Source organism: Protopterus annectens, chromosome 7.part1 (genome assembly GCF_019279795.1).
Source record: "Protopterus annectens isolate FY-2018-M chromosome 7.part1, PAN1.0, whole genome shotgun sequence".
NCBI classification, from domain to species: domain Eukaryota; kingdom Metazoa; phylum Chordata; order Ceratodontiformes; family Protopteridae; genus Protopterus; species Protopterus annectens.
In genome coordinates, this window is record NC_056740.1 from 5,111,830 (window position 1) to 5,133,698 (window position 21,869).

The 21,869-nt window shown below is 40.0% G+C and overlaps 1 protein-coding gene across 1 annotated transcript in view; it reads right to left on the minus strand.

Moving 5' to 3' along the window:
• LOC122807522 (solute carrier family 26 member 6-like) overlaps positions 1-21,869 on the minus strand; it is a 516,873-nt gene that overhangs the window by 316,601 nt on the left and 178,403 nt on the right. Inside the window, exon 8 of the mRNA XM_044078447.1 lies at positions 18,154-18,301. Coding sequence (XP_043934382.1) covers positions 18,154-18,301 — 148 coding nt within the window. The remainder of the gene's footprint in view (positions 1-18,153; positions 18,302-21,869) is intronic.

The window sequence follows — 21,869 nt, forward strand, 5'->3', positions numbered from 1 at the left end:
TGTGTGTGTGTGTGTGTGTGTGTGTGTGTGTGTATACATGTCTGAGCAGGACAGCTTTTTATTTAAGTGTAAACTAAAAGGACAAACGCCAGCAACCAGGTAATGAAACTGAGCAGTTGTACAAAAACAATAATAACCCACTGATAAAGGGGTGGAATTGTGTTATTGGATAAAGATTTCTATATTAAATGCATGAATGAATTACTTAGTGACAGTACAACATATATAATGATTAATAAGAGTATGACTCATGCTATTATAAAAAAGTACTATTCTTGATTTTGATTTTTTGATGTCAGATGTTATTACAGAAGATCTGTTTGAATATTTTAGTGTTGAACATCCTACCATTCCAGTTATTTATGGCCTCCCTAAAATCCATAAAAGTTTGGTTAACCCACCGATGAGTCCAATAGTTTTGGGCAGAAGGGGGGTTACTGAACCGATTTTGATCTATGTGGAGAAACTTTTACATCCAATATTAGACACTGTGAGAACAGTTCTTAAAGATAATAAATTTTTTTAGAGAATTTTTATACAGACACAGTACACTTGGACTTTACTAAAGATTACTATTTTGTTACAATGGATACGGGGTAAAAAATGGCTGTGTCTGTGAGCATAGGACAATTACATGCCTCATTTGGTGAGGGAGACCATTTATGAGTTTGAAAGCTACAATATGAAGTAGATTACTATGTCAATAGTTTATGTTCATAGTCATTTACTAAGCTAGCTGCTCTTGTGGGCCATTTTAAGCTTAGCCCATTTTTCCCAAAGATGACCATCAAACTGCATACCTTGTGTCTGTGAGGTAAACACCTTAACCTTTAAGTCAGCCCCCCTCTGCAGCATCAAGATTTGTTGCATTGGTCAGGAACTGAAGCTGAGTCAACTGTCTGGAATGCAGCTAGGCTCAGCACTATACCACCAATGATTTAACAGCAGTTGGAGGGGACATACCCATTCAGAAGGGGCACATCCTACTGTGACAATATATGTACAAAAATATCTTGTTGAGTTTTAGAAACACAGTGAAGTTGCAACCCATGTTTTGAAATTCATTTTTTTACTGTTACTGTTACTGCACAGTATATTTGCTGTCTACTGTCTGCTAATGTCATGTGCCTACGTGTACTTGTTGTGTCCCTCGTGGCCATTTTAGAGACCCATACCATTCTATTACATCATATAACATGTTGCTTTCTTATTATAATTTCATAGAAATAATTGTCTTGTAATATCCAGTGTGGCTGATTGCACTCACCCTTATGTAGCCTTTGACGTCAGCTAATATGCAGATTTGAATATGCATATGTTATGCTAATTAGGTGTTCCTGATAGTCCCTGATTTTAATGTCATTTTCCCTGATTCTCTCAGCGGGAGGGTGAGAGATATGCATACCATAGGTACAGCTTTCATAATGACACAAAAAAGAAAACCATCTTCTTCTTATCATTTTGGTGGATATTCAGTATTGCAAAAAAGTGGGTTAAGCACCTTGCCACCAATGTATTCCTGTTCCTCTAGCATTAGGCTTCAAATATTTCTAAAACAACACATAAGAAGGTGGAACTAATTTTAATATGTATTTCATTCACCATCACATACTCATACTTATGACATCAGGCTCAAAATCTCCCCAGGTACATAGTTACATTTAATACAGAGAACCAGCGAAGGAGTGTGTATACCATTTAATCCATGTTTACTGTATATTACATAGCCCTATAATGATTCTATTCAGTAAAGTCAACACAGTTTGGTGTGTGGAGGGTGGGAGTCAGCTTAAATGCAGAAGGATGACAACTTCAATAAATGTCTGAAAGTGAATGTAAATCAGAAAGCAGAATAAAAATGTATTAAACCAAATGCGATTTAAGATGATGTGTGTGTGTATGTGTGTGTGTGTGTGTGTGTGTGTGTGTGTGTGTGTGTGTGTGTGTGTGTGTGTGTGTGTGCGTGTGTGTATGGGGGGGATACTGGCCTGCTGCTTTACCATGAAGCATTAACTTTTTTGCATGGAGAGGCCCAAACTACTTCTCTAACAGTTAGCAGATGTTCAAGACTATACAACGGGGCCAGGTAATACTTAATGAAGGCTCAAGATTACACAATAGGGCCAGATAATACTTAATGAAGGCTCAAGATTATACAACGTAGCCAGGTAATCCTTAATTAATGCTCAAGATTACACAACAGGACTAGGTAATACTTAATGAAGACTCAAGATTATACAATGGGGCCAGGTAATACTTAGTAAAGGCTCAAGGTTATAAAACAGGACCAGGTAATACTTAATGAAGGCTCAAGATTAAACAACAGGTCCAGGTAATACTTAATGAAGGCTCAAGATTATACAATGGGGCCAGGTAATACTTAGTAAAGGCTCAAGGTTATAAAACAGGACCAGGTAATACTTAATGAAGGCTCAAGATTAAACAACAGGTCCAGGTAATACTTAATGAAGGCTCAAGGTTTTAAAACAGGACCAGGTAATACTTAATGAAGGTTCAAGATTATACAACAGGGCCAGGTAATACTTAATGAAAACTCAAGATTATACAACAGGGTCAGGTAATACTTAATTAATGCTCAAGATTATACAACAGGACCAGGTAATACTAAATGAAAACTCAAGATTATACAACAGGGTCAGGTAATACTTAATGAAGGCTGAAGACTATACAATAGGGCCAGGTAATACTTAATGAAGGCTAAAGACTATACAATAGGGCCAGGTAATACTTAATGAAGGCTCAAGATAAAACAACAGTGCCAGGTAATACTTAATGAAGTCTCAAGATTATACAACAGGTCCAGGTAATACTTAATGAAGGCTCAAGATTACACAACAGGGCCAGGTAATACTTAATGAAGGCTCAAAATTACACATCAGAGCCAGATAATACCTAATGGAGGCTGAGGATTATGCAAGGGGGCCAGGTTTGTCTAATGTTAAATATTAATGTAAAAGGTTGTACTAATCCAGATGTTTCCAATTTGTATGATTTCAGGAGAAGGGAATTTCATATAAGACTAGTCAGACTTAATGGGTCTCTAATTACCCAGGTCAAGTTGCTCGTCCCCCCTTTGAGCAGTAGATGACTGTTGCTGTCCTCCACTCTATCAGGACAAAGCTAGACCAGAGGTTGTGTTTAAATAGAGAGCCCAATGGGCATGCTAGGTCCTGATTTAAGCTGTTTAAGAAGCAACCTGGTATATCATCAGCCCCACTGAAGCCATGTTTTTATCTTTAGAAAGTGTAGTGTTAGCCTGTTCTTTAGTGATAATTGGTGTGGGAGTAGAAGGCGATAATTTTGGAGGGAGAACTTGGGATGATAGAGAGGTGAAATTTGAGCTGAATTTATCAGCCAGCATATTTGCTATGCCTTCTGGTTGAGTATAGGTAATGCTGTCTGCAACTTATTCTGCAGATTGTTGGGGCTGCCCTTGAGATTGAGGACATAACTGAAAAATGCCATATTGTTATCCTTAGCTTTGAAGGCTATTTTTGCCTCAAAGTCTGCTTTCAGCATCTTGACTAGTTCCCTGATTTGCTTGTTAGACCAATGGAGGACTTTTTTCTGTTGTGCACATTCTCTCTTATTTCTCAATGGGATTTTATTTCTTTTATTGTACAATCTATTAATACCAGGGTTCCACCAGGGTGTTTTTTTTTTTTTTTTTTTTTTTTTTGTGGTTTTACCTGGGTTTATTTCAGTCTGGTACTGCTGTTTCTATGCAGTTGTTTATATGGTCATACAGGGCTTTAGGTATGCCTCTGCATTGGCTTTTGTGTTTTCTTGGGTAAGCTTGGAAGCTAGCTATGCTGTCACTTAATAGGAGGTAGTTTGCTTTAGAAAAGTTATTAAAGGTTTTAGAGTTAAGTGGAGGGTCTAGTTTTACCTTTTTTTTAAGGGAGACCACATGGTGATCTGATCTTACCAGTGAAAACATCACACTTGGGGGGGTGAAGCTCTTACCCATATTTGTGAGTACCAGATCTAGGAAATTTGTGCTCCTAGTGGGGTTCTAGACTAGCTGCTAAAGAGAATTTGAGTTCACCAAGTTAAGAAATTGTTGGGTATGCATGTTCATAGCTGTGTATGCCTCCCAGTTAATGGAGAGGTAGTTAAAATCACCCATGAGAATGCTATTGTGCTGGATGGGGATTGATTCTAGTAGCTTCAGATATGAGGGATGTGTTTCCTGGTTCATGGTGGGGGACCTGTAGCTAGCAAGAACATGGTAATGGATTTTTCCCATGGTTAGTTGGACCTCAACCCTGGCAAAACAGCTTGGCTTGTCAACCATGTTCTCCCCAACTGACAAGTATTGGGCCCCTTTATAATGACACCAGTAGCTAAGCCACTTGTTAAACCCGATCACTTTCTGCTGGTATTATAGCATCATTCTTTAAGATGACAGAAAGCTGCTCAGTGTCTGAGAGCTCAATCTTGTTTCTCTTCATATAGTCGAAAGAGGTACGTCTCATGTCATTGATGCCCACATGGACTATGACAGAGTCATACTGGTACTTTGGGGTAAATGACCTGCATGCTTGCATGATCTGGTGGATCCTGACAGGCAACTAACTGTAAACCTTCTCCTTATCCAGCCTGGTAAGAGGAACATCAGTGTGTCTCACAATAGAGTCTCCTATGACCATAATATTGGGTTGTGAGGGTATTTTACCTTATGGGCTTGGTAGATGAAGCACATTGAGATGTGGCTTTGTGAGTTGTGATGGGGATTGTTTTGTTTGTGTGTATGTGGAGTTTCTGAGGACTGCACCTGATAGGCCTTTGAGGTTTGGGTATGCTATATGTGAGCACCTCCGCATATGTGATCTATATGTCTGGTCTTTTGTCAGTGCAGTGATTGGTGTGTGTGTGTGTGTGTGTGTGTGTGTGTGTGTGTGTGTGTGTGTGTGTGTGTGTGTGTGTGTGTGTGTGTGTGTGATTGACAACCTGTTTGTTGCTTTTTGTTTCTGTATGTGAGAGTCTGGCCTCCAGTTTCAATGTGTAACTACACTCATCACATACTGTATTTGTCTGTCCAAGAGTTAAGCAGTTGTCAGTGTACATAAGGCAATTGCTACATTAGCTCAGGATGCCCATGTCCACCAAGTGAGATGCAGAGATAGCAGGAAGGTGCCTATCCATGGTCGCAGGTCCTAATGTGTACTTTGCAAGGTAAAGCAATGGAGGGTGTTTGTAACCTGATGATGAATGAGTGCTTACTTTGGTGTAATTTACAGCTAACCTATCCAGAGAAGCTGCCCAGCATCCATACCAGATGCCGTTTGAACATCAATAGTTCCAGTTGCTGTAATAATGTAATAAAGACCTAGACAGTCCTAACTAAATGCATTTATGCTGCTCACTGAAAAAACTAGCTGCCCCATGAGAAGTGTGGGACTGAGGTAATGTTCTGAGGTAGTTTTTATAGGGAAGTTTCAACTTCTGGTGATTGCATATATGCATGGTACCACTAACCACCACTGTGCAAAGAGTAGCTTCAGGCAAATGCAAGGCTGATATACGTAAGCACACAATGAGCTTTCTACCAGCAATTCACAGCTCAGATAAGTGAAATCAGACCTCTCCTGCCACAAGAGTGCAGACTGTGACCCTGTTAATGTAAAATGGCTTGTTTGTACCTCGTGTTAAGGAACCACAAATACCTAATACTAGCTAAAAATCACTGGATACTATATACTTAAAGGCAGTACAACAGCTCTTAAAGCACTAAGAAAATGCATGTTTTAAACTTTAAAGAAGTGAAGAAAACAATAAATAGCACAGAAATCTTTCATAGTATCATGAAAATAAACCAAAGTACAAAATGATACTTATTTTAATTTGTCTTGCCAAGGATGGCTTCAGATGTTTGCAAAATCTCTCAAAGTCTCTGTCATCATCACCAAATGATGAGCAGTTCTGGATAAATGAGCCAAGACTTGCGTAAATGTGAGGCTTATATATATATATATATATATATATATATATGGGTCTACTTCTAATGCCCGAAACGCCGATTCGCCGACAGGGAAATAACCGACGCCAGAAACCCGACAACACACAAACCCGACAACGCGAAACACCGAACACCATAACACCGACACACTACACGTCAACACCACAGTACACTACAACACATATCCACTAGCCCTAACCCAAACCCTAACCCTAAGGTCCGACACTACCGCACACACTCCCTACCTGCACCCTAACCCTAACTCACTTACACACCCCAAACCCCAAGCTCCGACACTACCGCACACACTCCCTACCTGCACCCTAACCCTAACTCACTTACACACCCCAAACCCCAAGCTCCAACACTACCGCACACACTCCCTACCTGCACCCTAACCCTAACTCACTTACACACCCCAAACCCCAAGCTCCGACACTACCGCACACTCACCTATCACACACCCTAACCCTACATCCCTGAGTATTGCACACTTACCTGTCCGCTCCCTACTCCTAAATCCCTCACTATCGCATACTTACCAGGTCGCGCTTACACATTCCCCTTGTCGGTCTTCCGTCTGTCGGGATTCGAGCGTGTCGGTCAACTGCGTTGTCGGGTTTCTGGCGTCGGTTATTTCCCTGTCGGCGAAACGGCGTTTCGGGCATTAGAAGGAGACCCATATATATATATATATATATATAATCACAAAAAAGCAAGTTTTAGCTGGACTAAAGTGCATTTAGCTGAGCGAACTCAATTGACAAAGGCTAGATAGATAGATAGATAGATAGATAGATAAATAGAAAGATGAAAGAAAGAAAATAAATACACTTATAAATTCCCTGGCTATTACGCCTCTCAGGAGCTTACAGGTAACTGCATTTAGTTAAGTTTTACTTAGTTATCTAGGCTGCTCACAGTTCGGCAGTCTCTTCACAGTAGGTTGTCCTCTCCATCCACTTTTGTACTCACTCTTATCAAGAGATTTTTTCCCATGTAAACTTGTTCTAGGCCTCTTTTCTTGGACACTTTCTGCCTCTTCTCCATTCTATAACTGAGTGGTTGGCAACAACCATAGGACAGACCCATTCTCCCATTTAAAAATGGTGACAACAGGACCTCAACTGTCGACCAGTAATGACTTGACTCCATGCATTTACTAAATATTTTTAACTGGAGGCTCCACTACTGCTTCCATTCCTAACTCTGCCAGAGTAAGCTGCCAGGAAACCTCCCACAGGCAATTTAATACTTACAGCCTCTTTACCTGCTTTACTACAGCCACGTGCATATCTGTCTATATATCTAAATATCTATAGTTACAGCATATCTATATCTATATATATATACATACACACACACACACACACACACACACACACACACACACACACACACACAGCTCTCTGTGCATGTGTGTGTGTGTGTGTGTGTGTGTGTGTGTGTGTATATATATATATATATATATATATATATATAAATATGAGATACAAAATCACAGTCACAGCCCAAAGTTCTTTCAGCTTAAAAACAATATCAGTGAACATAAAATGCTGTAGGAACGACACGGCTGTAAAACCAGAATAATTTATTTGTGGACAAGCGCTTTCACGTAACTAGAGTACGCTTCTTCAGATCCTTATAAAAAATGAAATAAAACCAACATTTTATACACATTCACATGACTGAAAGCAATTAATTAATCAATTAAAATCAACCCTTAAAAGGGAAACTAATGGACTAACTTATTTCAAAGAGCGTGCATCCAAAACAGGCTTGATGTTAACATTACTATTCAATCCTGGTATCAAATGTGCCCTGAGCTTAAAAATCCAACTTAATTCAATTCTCAATAAATAATTATTATTATCCCCCTCCCTCAAACTTGTTTCAACCTTCTGTAATACTCTAAAATTAAAACTATGTCCTTCATGCTCCGTAATATGTTTCGCTAATGCATTCTGTATATTCCTATTTCTAATATCATACCTGTGTTGATAAATCCTATCTCTCAAACATTTTAGGGTTTTACCTATATAAAAACTATGACAATCATTGCAACATGCAATGTATATTATATTAATACTATCGCACATAGCAATAAATCTTGGCTCAAAAACAGTTAATACAAGGATGTTGAAAAATCTGTTCTTTACTTATCATCTGACACATCCTACATCTTCCACATGGTTTAGTCCCATATCGTTTATTTTGCCTTCCTATTTCTTCTTTTCTATCCTTTGTTCCACATAATAGGCGTTTTAGTTTTTTACTGTTTTTATAAGAAAAACTTGTTTTTTCAACTATAACATTCTTAATTTCATCATCTATTGTTAGGATTTGCCAGTTCCTTCTTATAATATCTGTTATTATTCCATTATCAACAGTATAATTCATATTGAACCTCATCTTACACTTCGTACTTCTTAAGTTACCTCGCCTACTATTAAGATTTTTATTCTCCATATTTCCTCTATATCTTAAGTTATCTCTCACTTCCTTTATATCTTTTTCCTTATATCCCCTTTCTATCAACAGCTGTTCCAATTCTATAATTTCCCTTTGTTCATGAAAAATGAATATATTATTATAGCAATAACCACGCTGGTGGTAATGGATTTACCCACGGTTGGCGTGGTTTGGTCCCGAGGCAAGCCCAGGACCAAACAAAGACAACCGTGGGTAAATCCAGCATTACCCACACCCAGAAGTGGGTTATTATTATATTAATGACATTATTTAAGAAAAGAAATAATTACTTTTCTTAAATAATGGCATTGTATAATGCCTCTTTGCTGCCCTTCCGCACCTGTCTGGTGTTCACGTAGTTCTGATGTACTGCATGCCTACGCAGTACATCAGAGTTGGCAAAAGCAACGGAGAACGCAAGTTCTCCGTTGCTTTATTCGCTATGTTAAATGGGTTTAACATATGAGACAGCTTTAAAATAAGCAACGGAGATCTCCGCTGCTTATTTTAAAGCTGTCTCGCTATGTTAAACTCATTTAACATAGCGAGACAAGTTTAAAAGCAACGGAGATCCCAAGATCTCCGTTGCTTTACATTGTGTCGCTATGTTAAAGGAGTTTAACATAGCGAGACAGCTTTAAAAAAAGCAACGGAGATCTCCGTTGCTTTTTTTAAATCTGTGTCGCTATGTTAAACTCTTTTAACATAGCGAGATTAGTTATACTAACGGAAAAAGTCCGGGCGACCGGACCTTTTTCCGTTAGTATATTGAGGGATTTACAACGGGCATGCTGGTTGGGCTGGCCAATCAGCGTGCACGTTTTTAGGGTAGGCATTGTATAATAGAAAGTATTATATCTAATAAGGAGCAAATTAGTATGATCTCATCACTTTTTTCCCCTTTTATCCTGTATTCTGACTATTTTGACAGAGAGTCCAGGCTTTATCTCTCTTTTTTAGTATGTGAATTGTGTCTTTTGACAGCCAGAGATGCTATTTAGTTTTGGTGTGAATTTTTCTAGTTGGGGCTAGATCATTAAGTATTTGTAGGAAAGTAGTATTGAAATGCTGAACTGCACTGTCAAGTGGAAGAGTTTTTAAAGGTGTCCAATCATGTTGTAGGAGTTGTGAGTTAAATATTGATGGGGAGAAATGTTTTTTGTTGCAAATATAGCAAAATGAAATATTATATATATATATATATATATATATATATATATATATATATATATATACACACACACACACACAGTATATGTGGGTCTACTTCTAAATATCAAAGTTTCAAAATTTCGAATTTCTTATGGTCGAGACAATATGATTGAAGTTTTGAAACTTTGAACTGTTTAAATGGAGATCGCCATACAGCTCAGAACAGTATATTTATTATTTTCTTTGCTGTAGTGTCATCTCAGAGTTGGTATATTTAATTAGCAGAGGGACTTACCCCTTGAAAAACATAGAAAAAGATTTTTTTTGTTTTTATTTTATTTTTTTAATTACATTTCTTAGTCTCGACCATAAGAAATTTGAAGTTTTGAAACTTTGAAATTTAGAAGTAGATATATATATATATATATATATATATATATATATATATATATAGATAGATAGATATGTTTAGGGAGTGTGGGGGTACAAGGCAAAAAACAATATGTTTTTGTTTGTCTTTTAAGTTTTATTTTTAAATGTGCCAAGGCTGTTGCCCAGTATGAGTAGAAGTTTGTTGATGCTGCAGTTTCAACATTTTCTGGTTGATGTTTTGAACTTCAACATTTGAGTCTGTCTCTTATATTCAGTACACTTGTTTATGTGTGTGCGTGTATATATATAGTTTCAACATTTCCTGGTTGATGTTTTGAACTTCAACATTTGAGTCTGTCTCTTATATTCAGTACACTTGTTTATGTGTGTGCGTGTATATATATAGTTTCAACATTTTCTGGTTGATGTTTTGAACTTCAACATTTGAGTCTGTCTCTTATATTCAGTACACTTGTTTATGTGTGTGCTTGCATATATATATATATATATATATATATATATATACACATATATAGACACGCGCATTGTCAAGGAGCAGATCACTCTAGCTTGGGTATCTGAGGTCAGAAATCCAAAGGAGAACAAGTAAAAGTGAAAAAAAAATAAAAAATTCTCGAGCACCACTGATTACTGGAAATATCTCTCACCCCTGGCCATAGTGTTAAGGTTGTCCCTGTGGTCAGTAGAAAATCACCTTAATGGATCTGTGGTAGAAAACAGAACATGCTCAAATTAGAAAGAAAGAAAAACTCTGGAAGCCTTGATCCAAGTCCCAAAATCTCAGTTCCTTTCTTGTGGAACAGATGAGTGTGGCTGTATACATGACCATTATCAGGCAAGTGCAGTTACATTTTTATAAGCCAAACTGTTTCAGGGTGGACAGGGATAAGCTGGGAACTGCTTCTAGTTGGAGAGCCAAGGGGGCTGGACTTCATGCCCATAGATTTGATGTTGGATGGCTGTCACAAAAGTTGCCATTCCAGCCTGTCTCTATCGCCCTCCTTTAAAGAATGTTTTCATGTAATATGACCTAAATGTGGAACCACGAGAGAAGTAAAGACATCTAAACAGTTAGCTAACATTCATCTACTCATCTATGGCACATTTGTGCCAATTTAATCAGATCTGTCCCCAATTATAAAGACATATAATATCAGAATAAAAAAATATATAAAATATAAAGAAATAATAAAAAAAAAAACAGGGTGCTTGTGTGAGCAGATAATGTTAAAGATTAAAAATAAATTGGTGGTAAGTGCCAACCAGTGGGGCAAGTCTTTAAAAAAATGTATTTAACACAAACTGATTATTTACTTCTCCAAAAGCCATTTTGCAAATGAGAAACTTTTTCCTTTCAAATTTAACTATATTATTCATGTGGAGATGAGTTTCTATGAGGATTTCTTCAAAATGATAAACAGTTAACCTTTCAAGGTAAGCAATCACTCAGTTTTAAAGATATAATAAGGCATGAAAACCAAAAGACATGTAGAAGTCCCAAATACGTCAACAATCCTAGGAAGAATTAACAAATGTATGTAGCATTCCCAGGGTGGCCTGCAGATGAAGTTGGGCAATACAAGTCATGGTGTATGTGCTGGGTTGTGTCCACCAGGATTTGAAGCAGCAGGCATGATCATTATGCTGAGGTCACAGGAGAAAGATTATAACATAGGCTACCCTGACCAGCCAGGTATAGGTCTTGCTTTAGAACTGAGGTATGGATCTGAATGCCCTGCCATCAGAAATGGAGTTTGGGGTGACCTTGCAAATGAGTGAAAAGTGGTGTAGACTATGCAAAAAACAAATCCAGGAGATGCCATCCACAAAGGTTACAAGTAGGGTTCCCTTCCTATATGCCCTTTCTCTGCCTAGTGTGGCTGGCTGTAAACATCAGCTGATAAAAATCTTGAAAGCATCAATATACTCCTCATTAAACGATATTCCTCAGGCAAATGTTAGTAGACATTCTTGTGGTTTAGTTTCTTGAGGCTAAGGATGCTATGATTCAAACAGGAAGAGATGAGTCTTTTCCATGCTTCCAGTTTGATTTGCCCATCTAATTCATTTTCCCCACAGTGAGTCATTTTTATTCCCCATTAAGTGTTCCCATGTTGACATTGTCAAGAATGTGAAAAATAAAGCCTTCATTGTCTGGGTGTTCTATGAGATGTGTTACAAGAGAGTTTTTTAAAGTCTTTGCTCTGATTTCTGAGAGATGTTGCCAATCCATCTTTTGAGTTTGTTGATGGTCTTTCTGATAAAAAAGCTGTTACATTTTTTCAGCTACCCCTGTAAATATCAGATTCTGTGTTGCAGTTTTCATGTGACCTGCTGTGGTATTCTTTGCCTGTGATGGAATATTTGAACTTGTTTGCATTACTCATCAGGCGGCAGTAATCGCACATCGGGAGGTGGTCCATAGCTAAAGGAGGCTTTTTGCCTGTCAGCTTTCTTGGTCTCCTTGCTCTCCACATAGTGATGTTCTTCGCTGTCTTGGGGGTAAATGTTGGGTGTTCAGGGAGTAAGTCACCTACTTTTACTAAGGATCTCCCAGTTGTCAATTTTCACTTCCCTGATCTCATTAAAGTCCAAGGTGAAAGTTAGGGGCATGCTGTTATCCCATTTGGGTTTTTGTAAGTTCCTAAACCTGTCCCTAAATGTCCTGTCCTGATGGTACCTTGGATCAAGAAGGGTGGGGTCACTTGCTTGTATGAGGTCCCTAATGTCTTCTAGAATAGAAATGATGAACCTGTACTGTAGCCAGAAGCTATATTCTAGACTAATGATATTTTTGGTGAAATCTTGGAGGCTTTGGAGATCCCGGCAATCTGTATCCCTTAGGATTAGCTCACATTTCTTTTGGTAACATGAGGATGCATGGTGTTGCTATGAATGAGCAGATTGAACCTAGTAATCCTAATAGGTTATTACTAGGCTATCTGCCCTTGTGTGCCATTTTAAGCCTAGCCTATTACCCCATGTGAGAATCAAACCCTGCATCTTGTGTTTATAAGGTAAATGCCTTAACCATTATGCCAACCTCCCACATAGTGGGATTTATATACAAATGATTACAAATTTTCCCCATGGTAAGGTCTCTGTGGTTGGTTAAGTCTAGAAAGTTAACTTTTTCCTGGCTATGGTGAGTTGTGAATTTCAGAAACCATGTGGAATTGCCAATGTGCAAGAAAAAATCCTGCAACTGTGAGGGCTACCATCACAAATAATTAATCTATCATCAATAAAGTGGAGGTAGTAGGGGATCTGGGAAAATTATGGGGAGTTGTAGATGTCATCCTTCTCCCATTTACCCAGAATGGTGTTTACCAGGCTGGGGGCCGTGGCTGGACTCATGGCTATGGTGGTTTGTTGACAATAATGCGTCCCAAATTGAGTGAAGTTCTTCCTGAGCAATTAACCGAGTAACCTCCCTAGTACTGTTGCCGCTACAGGCAAGGCTGCCCTTATGTGATTGTAAGCCTGGGTGACCATTGTAATGCAATTCTCATGTGGGAGCACAGTGCACAGGGCCTACATGTCAATTATGAACAGGTTGATGTCCCTACCTATTTTGATGTTCCTGATTTTCTAACAAAAATGTAAATGTTATGAAAATGTGTTGGTAGGCTGTAAGAATGTATGTGTTGTATATGCAAAATGAAATCAATAAAGCTCACCCGCTTTGTGACATGTTCCAAGGCCAAGGTCCACCCAAACTTTTCAACTGTCCATAATTTTGCAGAATGTCCAGATTTTTGCCTCATATCTTTGGTCTCTTCCTCATAAAATTTGTGGTTTCTTGAAAATCATTGAGGAATGAAGTCATTAATTACTGGTAGACATTTCAGTTTCAGATTTTGTAACCTTCAGAAAATGCATGCTACTGCAAAACCTTATTTAAAACCTGTCCCTAATTATTGACCTTTGTCTCACCACCCATTGTTTTTGACTTTGCCCAGAATTGTTGAGAGGTATTTAGCCTTGGTCTCACACACACACACACACACACACACACACACACACACACACACACACACACACACACACACACACACACACACACGCACACACGCACACACGCACACACGCCCACACGCACACACACACACACACACACACACACACACACACACACACACACACACACACACACACACACACACACAGACCATCATTGTCTCATAGTAAATAAAACACCTGTTGGACATCTCTCAGTCAGGAGGAGAAGGTAACCTCACACAACACAATTCCAGTATCACATAGTCCCACCACATCAGCGAACCAAACACATAAATACACAAAAACATACTCGGAGGCTCTAAATAAAAATCTACCTAAGCAACAGAGACCTCCAAAGCAGACATCCAAGCAAACGCTACCTCAAAACAAAACACGCACAACACATAGCCCACAAAGTCAGTGTGCCAAGCAGCCACAGCCCTTAAGGCTGAATAACACACCTGATACTCTTGTAATAGGTGACTCTATTGTCAGACACACTGACGTCCCGCTCACCAGGCTGAATAAAGAGAAGGTCATGGTGAGCTGCCTGTCGGGTGCTAGGATCTGCCACATAACACAAGCACTCAGGTCACTCCAAAGCAAATACAAGTATGACTCAGTCATTGTACATGCTGGTGTGAATGACCTGAGACGTACCTCCCTGGACTACATGAAAAGAGACATAGAGGAGCTCTCTGATCATGTAACCTAGGCTGGTATGACCCTGACCTTGAGCAGCATCTTACCCTCACCTAGAATGATGCCACAGTACAAAGACAAAATGATCGATTTTAACAACTGGCTAAAATTTTGGTGTCATTCAAAGGGGATCCAGTGTCTGTCAGCCTGGGATGACATGCTCGACAAGCCACGTTGCTTCGCTAGGGACGGCTTGCACCTGTCACCACTGGGCTTTCGGATACTGGCAAAGGCTCTTGCCACCCCCATAGTGCCTTTTTAGGCAAGGCTCAAAAGTCAAACCCACCCCCATAGACAGCACAAGGAACAAGAAACTAAGGGTAATGCTGCTAAATGCCAGAAGTCTTAACCTCAAGATGCATGCACTCGAAGCTCTCCTCAATATGGAGAACATTGATATCTGTGCAGTGACAGAAACCTTGTTCAAGGCTCCAGAGAGCACCCCAGCACTACCAGGCTATACCTCATATCATGCTTTTCGGCCCCAAAACCCGGACCGAACCACAAAAGAAGGGGGAGTTTCCATATTTGTCAAGGATATCCACACCTTCAGGTTAGTGGCATTGCATGAAGTATTGGAGACCATCCATGTGCAACTAACAGTGGGCAAGACTGCTTTTCAGTTTATAGCATCCTACAGACCACCCTCTCAAAGTCAGGAATCCCACTCGGCTTTCCTGAAAACATTGGAGAACATGAAGATCTCTCCGAACACCATTATATTGGGTGACTTCAACTACCCAAACATTGACTGGGAGCACTACTCAAGCCCCAGCACCTTAGCCCAAAGGTTCCTGGAAATTATAAACTCAAATGCTATGGGACAACTAGTCACCTCTCCCACAAGAGGGGACAACGTACTAGACCTGATCATTACCAACATGGGGACTCTATGCTCCACACCAGAAGTATATCCCTCATTGGTAAGATCAGACCATAAATTACTTTCACTGGATGTCCACATCCCAACCCCACCCCCAGCCCAGAAAACCACAGTGAAAAACTTCTCAAAAGCGAACTTCTCACTTCTCAAAACCGAAGTGGAATCCTTCAAGGCCCCAGGGCCAGTGGAAACTATGGCCAAAACTGCAGAATCCTATATAAACGCATTCTACAGACATCTCCAGGAATGCATGGATCATGCTATCCCAAATAAAACCAAGACCCAATCATCCAAAGGCAGGCATCCAGTCTGGTGGACCCCTGCCATAAATAAACTGTACAAGAGAAGGAGGAAGCTACTACATGATAGAGCAAAATCCCTAATAGGGAAGGCATCTCTGATCAGTACTAGCAAAAAATTACGATCCCTCATAAAATCCTCCAAGGCCAGCTTCGAGAGAAAAATTGCACAGGACACCAAAGACAATCATAAGGCTTTTTTCAGTTATGTTAGAAACCTGGGATGCAACTCCCAGACTTGTTCTGAGTTGATTCTAAACGACAAAAAATACACTGAACCCACAGACATCGCCAATATCCTGGCAGACAGGTTCAGTGAAACTTCTCCACCCCCCCCCCAAAACAGCAAATATCTATCCCAGCAGAGAGCTGCCTCCCAAACATCTCTGATGCTCAGGTGAAGGCTGCCCTCTCCAAAGCAAAAAACACTGCTTCCATGGGACCAGATGGCGTCCCAGGTTGCGTCCTACATGTACTCCAAGAGGAACTAATCCCTCAAATAAAACAGCTATACAATCTCAGCCTCACTACAGGATATGTGCCCACAGAATGGTGTACAGCAACAGTGGTCCCACTCCACAAAGGTGCAGCCTCTACGGACCCTGAAAACTATTGCCCCATAAGCCTGACTAGCTTAGTCTGCAAGGCTATGGAGAGGATCATCATGGAGCTCATAAACAAAGACATTGGGGACCTACAGACACTAGATCCTACCCAGTTCGGCTTTGTCAAGGGCAGATCCTGCCTTTTGAACCTGGTTGACTTCTTCGAAACAGTCACCAAAGCCATAGATGAAGGGAAGGTGGTCCACACAGCCTATCTGGACCTTGCAAAGGCATTTGACACAATACCCTACTCGGGCATCATAGATAAGCTATCCAGCTTAAATATAAACCCCTATGTCACAAGATGGGTCGCAAACTGGCTCAAAGATAGAACCCACAGAGTGAGAGTTGCTGGAGCCATGTCAGACTCGAAACCGGTTACAAGTCGCATCCCACAGGGTTCTGTCCTGGGACCACTCTTGTTCAGTATATACTTTTCCGAGGTACAGGCAAACGTGGGAGGACTATGGCTCACCAAGTTCGCAGACGACTGCAAACTGGGCGCCATAATCAACTCTCCAGCTGACACAAACATCCTTCAAAAAGATCTCACAGAGACAGATAACTGGTGCCAGTGCCATGGTTTAAAGCTAAATGCCAAAAAATGTATAGTCATACCCTTTAGCAAAAACAATGTGCCCACAAATTACCACATAGGCGGAAACCCATTAAGTACAGAGAAAGTTATTAGGGACCTGGGGACCCAAGTTGATAGCAATCTCTCCTTTGAAAACCACATTGCCAAAGTGGTTAGAAAGACCTTCTACATAGCCCACCTCATCACGAAGGGTTTCACATCTAGATCAAGAGAGGTAATCGTGCCCCTTTATTCATCCCTCATCAGGCCAATCATAGAATACAATGCCCCTTTTAGGATGTACCTTACCCGACACCTGCAGCAATTAGAAAGACCCCAAAAGTATCTCACCAAGAGGATCAAGGGTCTCAAACAGATGCCATATGCTGCTCGGTTAAAAAAACTCCAGCTCTACTCAGTTGCATACCACCTACTTCGAGGCGATCTATGCCTGACATACAAAGCTATGTCAAATCCAGAATTAATGGACATGCTCCACCTCAGTAAATCTAAATCCCTTAGAGCCACACGCTCGAGGGACTTGAACCTCAGCACAGAAATAAATAGAACTTGCTGGAGGGACAGGTTCATAACCCAGAGGCTCCCTTCACTCTGGAATAGAATTCCAGTTCATGTGAGGCAGAGCACCTCACTGAATCTCTTCAAGAAGAATCTCGATAGGTGGATGGGGGATCGTAGGTTTGTCCCAGGGATTACTCCCGCGTCACTATTAGACAGAGGCACAGTAAACTAAACCTTAAAAAGGGCACAGTATACTCAAATCAAGGGGTGGCGCAAGCCATACAGAATCGGGCTAGGCATATAATTGCCCCAGGGCAGATAGCCTAGTATGAACCTATGAACCTATGAACCTATGGAGTCCAGGTGAGATGGAGTACCACAAGGTGAATAGTTAATCTTGTTAAATATTGCTTTCCCTTAAATTATTCTTTCATTATATGTACAATTTAATTTAGAAGGCATTTGAGCCTACAGTAGAGTCATCAAATTTTAATCTAATAAATCTTAATTGTACCTTAAAATGTATACAAAATATATACTGAAACATAAGTATGCTATCTTACCTGGTTACTATCCACAGAATATCCATGTTTCATGCCAAACATTTTTCCTAATGATATACTAAGGCCATATCCAACAACGGCAATTGCAAATGCACTGCCCACAAGGGTTCCGATATTATCAGATCTTGGAAATGAAGGTGCTTTCAACCTGAACCAGGATAATAAGAACATGCTCGTATTAATCAGGTGCTAGTCCTATATTTATTTCATTAAATCTAACTGGGCATAGCCTATCTGCATTGAAATCCCAGGGGGGAGACATATGTACAAATGTTAGTGCACATAGTGAATGGTTATATGAAAACAGTTGTTCCTTATCTAAGTTGAACTAATTACACATTCAGTTACAGTACTAAGTTTCAAGGCAGGAAGTTAAACCAAGGCTATACACCATCAATTATAGCAGCATACCTAAGTAGCCAAACTAGTTTCTGGTAACTGGATTTACAAAGAAAGTAATAATTTCTACAGGCCAACTTGGCTTTTGTTGTTTGAAATTAATTTACATTTACTATCTCAGACCTATCCATCTCTAACTTCATGCTAGGCTAACCCCCCCCCCCCCAAAACAAACAAACAAAAAAAAAAAAAAAAAAAAACAACATCCTCAAGGTACTGCTGCCACCTTGCTCTCAATGCTTATTTTCAGGTCAGATAAGCAACAATATGTTTTCGCATAATGTGTGATCTGTAAGTGCAGTGTAAAAAAAGGAAATTTACTTTTAAAATATTTATAAAAATGCATTTAAGTCTGCCCTGTCAAACCATGCTACTCCTGTGTGCCTAATGCATCCACAGGCAGTGATCCTTTAAATCAGTCAATCCTTTTTTCCAATCTTCATTTTGCTGAAATTCAGCCAGAAATTAATTTTGTGCTATATATAAAAACTTTTCAGTTTCACTGACAGCATTCTAATCATTTCACCATTTCTCTGGTTTCATCATAACTCATGTTAAACACAGCAGCCAATAATACATATATTTCTTAAATGCAGTATATAAATAGCAATGTGAGGCAGCAGATTTGTGATTTTGGAAAACTTATTTTTTATACAGTGGTTTGCAGGGAGCAACCCAATTTATTTAAATAAGATGATGTTCATTCATAGATATAATGGGAGCCTGGGTCTATCTAGCCTTTTTCATTACAATAAAGCAACTATTAAGTGGGATTATGTTAGACATAGACTTAAGCCCATTATGACTAATGACGAGGTTATTTCATGACTTCACTATAACTCATTTTGGGTTTGTAAAAGGTAGATCATGTCTACTAAACTTGATTGACTTCTTTGAAGCAGTCGCCAGAGCCATAGACGAGGGCAAGGTAGTGCACACAGCCTATCTTGACCTCGCTAAGGCTTTCGATAACATCCCCCACTCTGGAAATATAGATAAACACACTAAACTAGGTATAAATCCCTATGCCACAAGATGGGTGGCCAACTGGCTCACTGACAGAACCCACACAGTAAAAGTAGCCGACTCCAAGTCCGACTTTAGACCAGTGATCAGGAGAGTACCACAGGGTTCAGTCCTGAGTCCTCTCCTGTGAGGCATCTACTTCTCTGCGGTACAGGCCAACACAGAAGGTCTTTGGCTAACAAAGTTCGCAGATGACTGCAAACTGCGAGCCATATTGGAATCACCTAATTATGTAAACATTCTACAAAAGGGCCTCACAGAGACAGATACTTGGTGTCAAAGCCATGGCCTCAAGCTCAATGCCAAGACGTGCATTGTCATCCCCTTTGGGAAAACCTCGGTACCCATGAACTGCCACATAGGTGGTAGCTCACTAAACACTGAAAGTGTGATAAGAGACCTTGGGACACAGGTGGGCAGTAGTCTCTCCTTTGATGACCACATCACTACAGTAGTCAGGAAATCCTTCTACATGGTACACCTCATCATAAAAAGGTTCTCCTCTAGAACAAAGGAGGTCATTGTTCCTCTCTACTCATCCCTCATCAGACCTATTAGAGAGTACAATGCCCCATTTGGCATGTATCTCACAAGACACCTACAACAATTGGAAAGGCCACAGTAATACCTCACTAAAAGGATTTATTACTGGCCTCAAACAGAAGCTATATGCAGACCGTCTCAAAAAACTCCAGCTCTTCTCCATCGCATATCACCTACTCAGAGGCGATCTCTGCCTAACATACAAAGCTATGTCAAACCCAGAGCTGTTGGACATGCTACACTTAAAGAAATCCCAATCTCTCTGAACCACATGCTCCAGGGACCTACACCTTGTCACCACAATAAACAGAACATGCTGGAGGAATAGATTCCTGTCCCAGAAACTTCCCATATTCTGGAACAAACTACCCATTCATGTCAAGCAAAGCTCCTCATTGGGCCTCTTTAAGAAAAATCTTGACGACTGGATGGGAAATTCATCCTGGGGATCACTTCTGTGGTACTGCTCGACAGGGCCACAGGAAAGTAATTTTCTTGGGTGGTGAAAGCCAGGGAACCTTTTTGGCTAGGCTTATATAGGCCTCAGGGCCAATAGCCTAGTAGCTACCTATGAACCTATGAACCTATGAACAACATATCAGTTTCCACATTATCAACATAATTTTGTGACATTCATTCTATTCAGTCATGCACGCACAGTTAACTCACTAACAAGCCACATCAAATACTCTATCCTATAACACAGTTGAACCCCCAATAACATACTTAAATCAGTACAGCTCCCCTTTTACTTTTCTTCCAAACTCTTCAACAGATTGCTTCATTTTCTTTCACTAACTTTCCTATCTTAACAAAACTATAGCTCATACACACACAGCCCAAGTCTCTTCTGACACTAATGTATTCCATAGCTTCTCAACATTAGTAACTCTACCTAACCACATGCACATTTTTTCAACACACCAAAAAAACCTTAACCATTTCTTTGCACTCCGACACAGTTGTCCCCCTACACCGTACCTCTATGTTCATCATTCCAACTGCAGCAGAAGCCTTTAGGCTATATGAGTTGTTTCCTGTCTAGGAAACAGAACAAGCCAGCTTCAAAAGGTTCTGGGTCCCCACTCCCTCCTTCAGTCTGACTGCTGATTGGCTAATCCACAGGAGGAAATCAACAGTCACAGTGAATCTTTCTTCATGACTTTCTTGCATATACAATGAGAGAAAAGCCTAACATTCTTAAATAAGTAGCCAATATTAACAATAAAACATTTAAAATAGGAAAGAAACACAGCCCTACTTTGCATCCCAGCTACAGCTACATACAAGAGTAGGGGAACAGGTGCAGGTGAGGCTACTGCAGCAGCAAGCAGAAATTCGAACAACTACTCTTATGGTTAAGTACGACTTACATGAGTGTACTATGTTCATCATTCCCACTGCTACAGTAACCCTTAGAATATATGGGTTGAATTCCAAAGCCATGAATATGGATCCAGGAGCCCTTGGACAACGGTCCAAGCAAAATTGGACCTGGACCTACAAAAGTAATCCAATTTGCAATGGTTTCTAAAAGAATACACAGAAGACCACATAGCTGCCTCTAGAATGCTTCTAGAATCCACCACTTTCCAATATGTCATCAAAGAAGACAAGACTCTAATGGAATGATGCTTTGATTCTATTTGGAATCTATCTGCCATGGTGGGAATAACAAAAAAGCAATAGCTGAGGACAAGTGCCTGGAATTGTCTGTTCAGACATAGAGTGTCCCTTTTTTGCCCCTT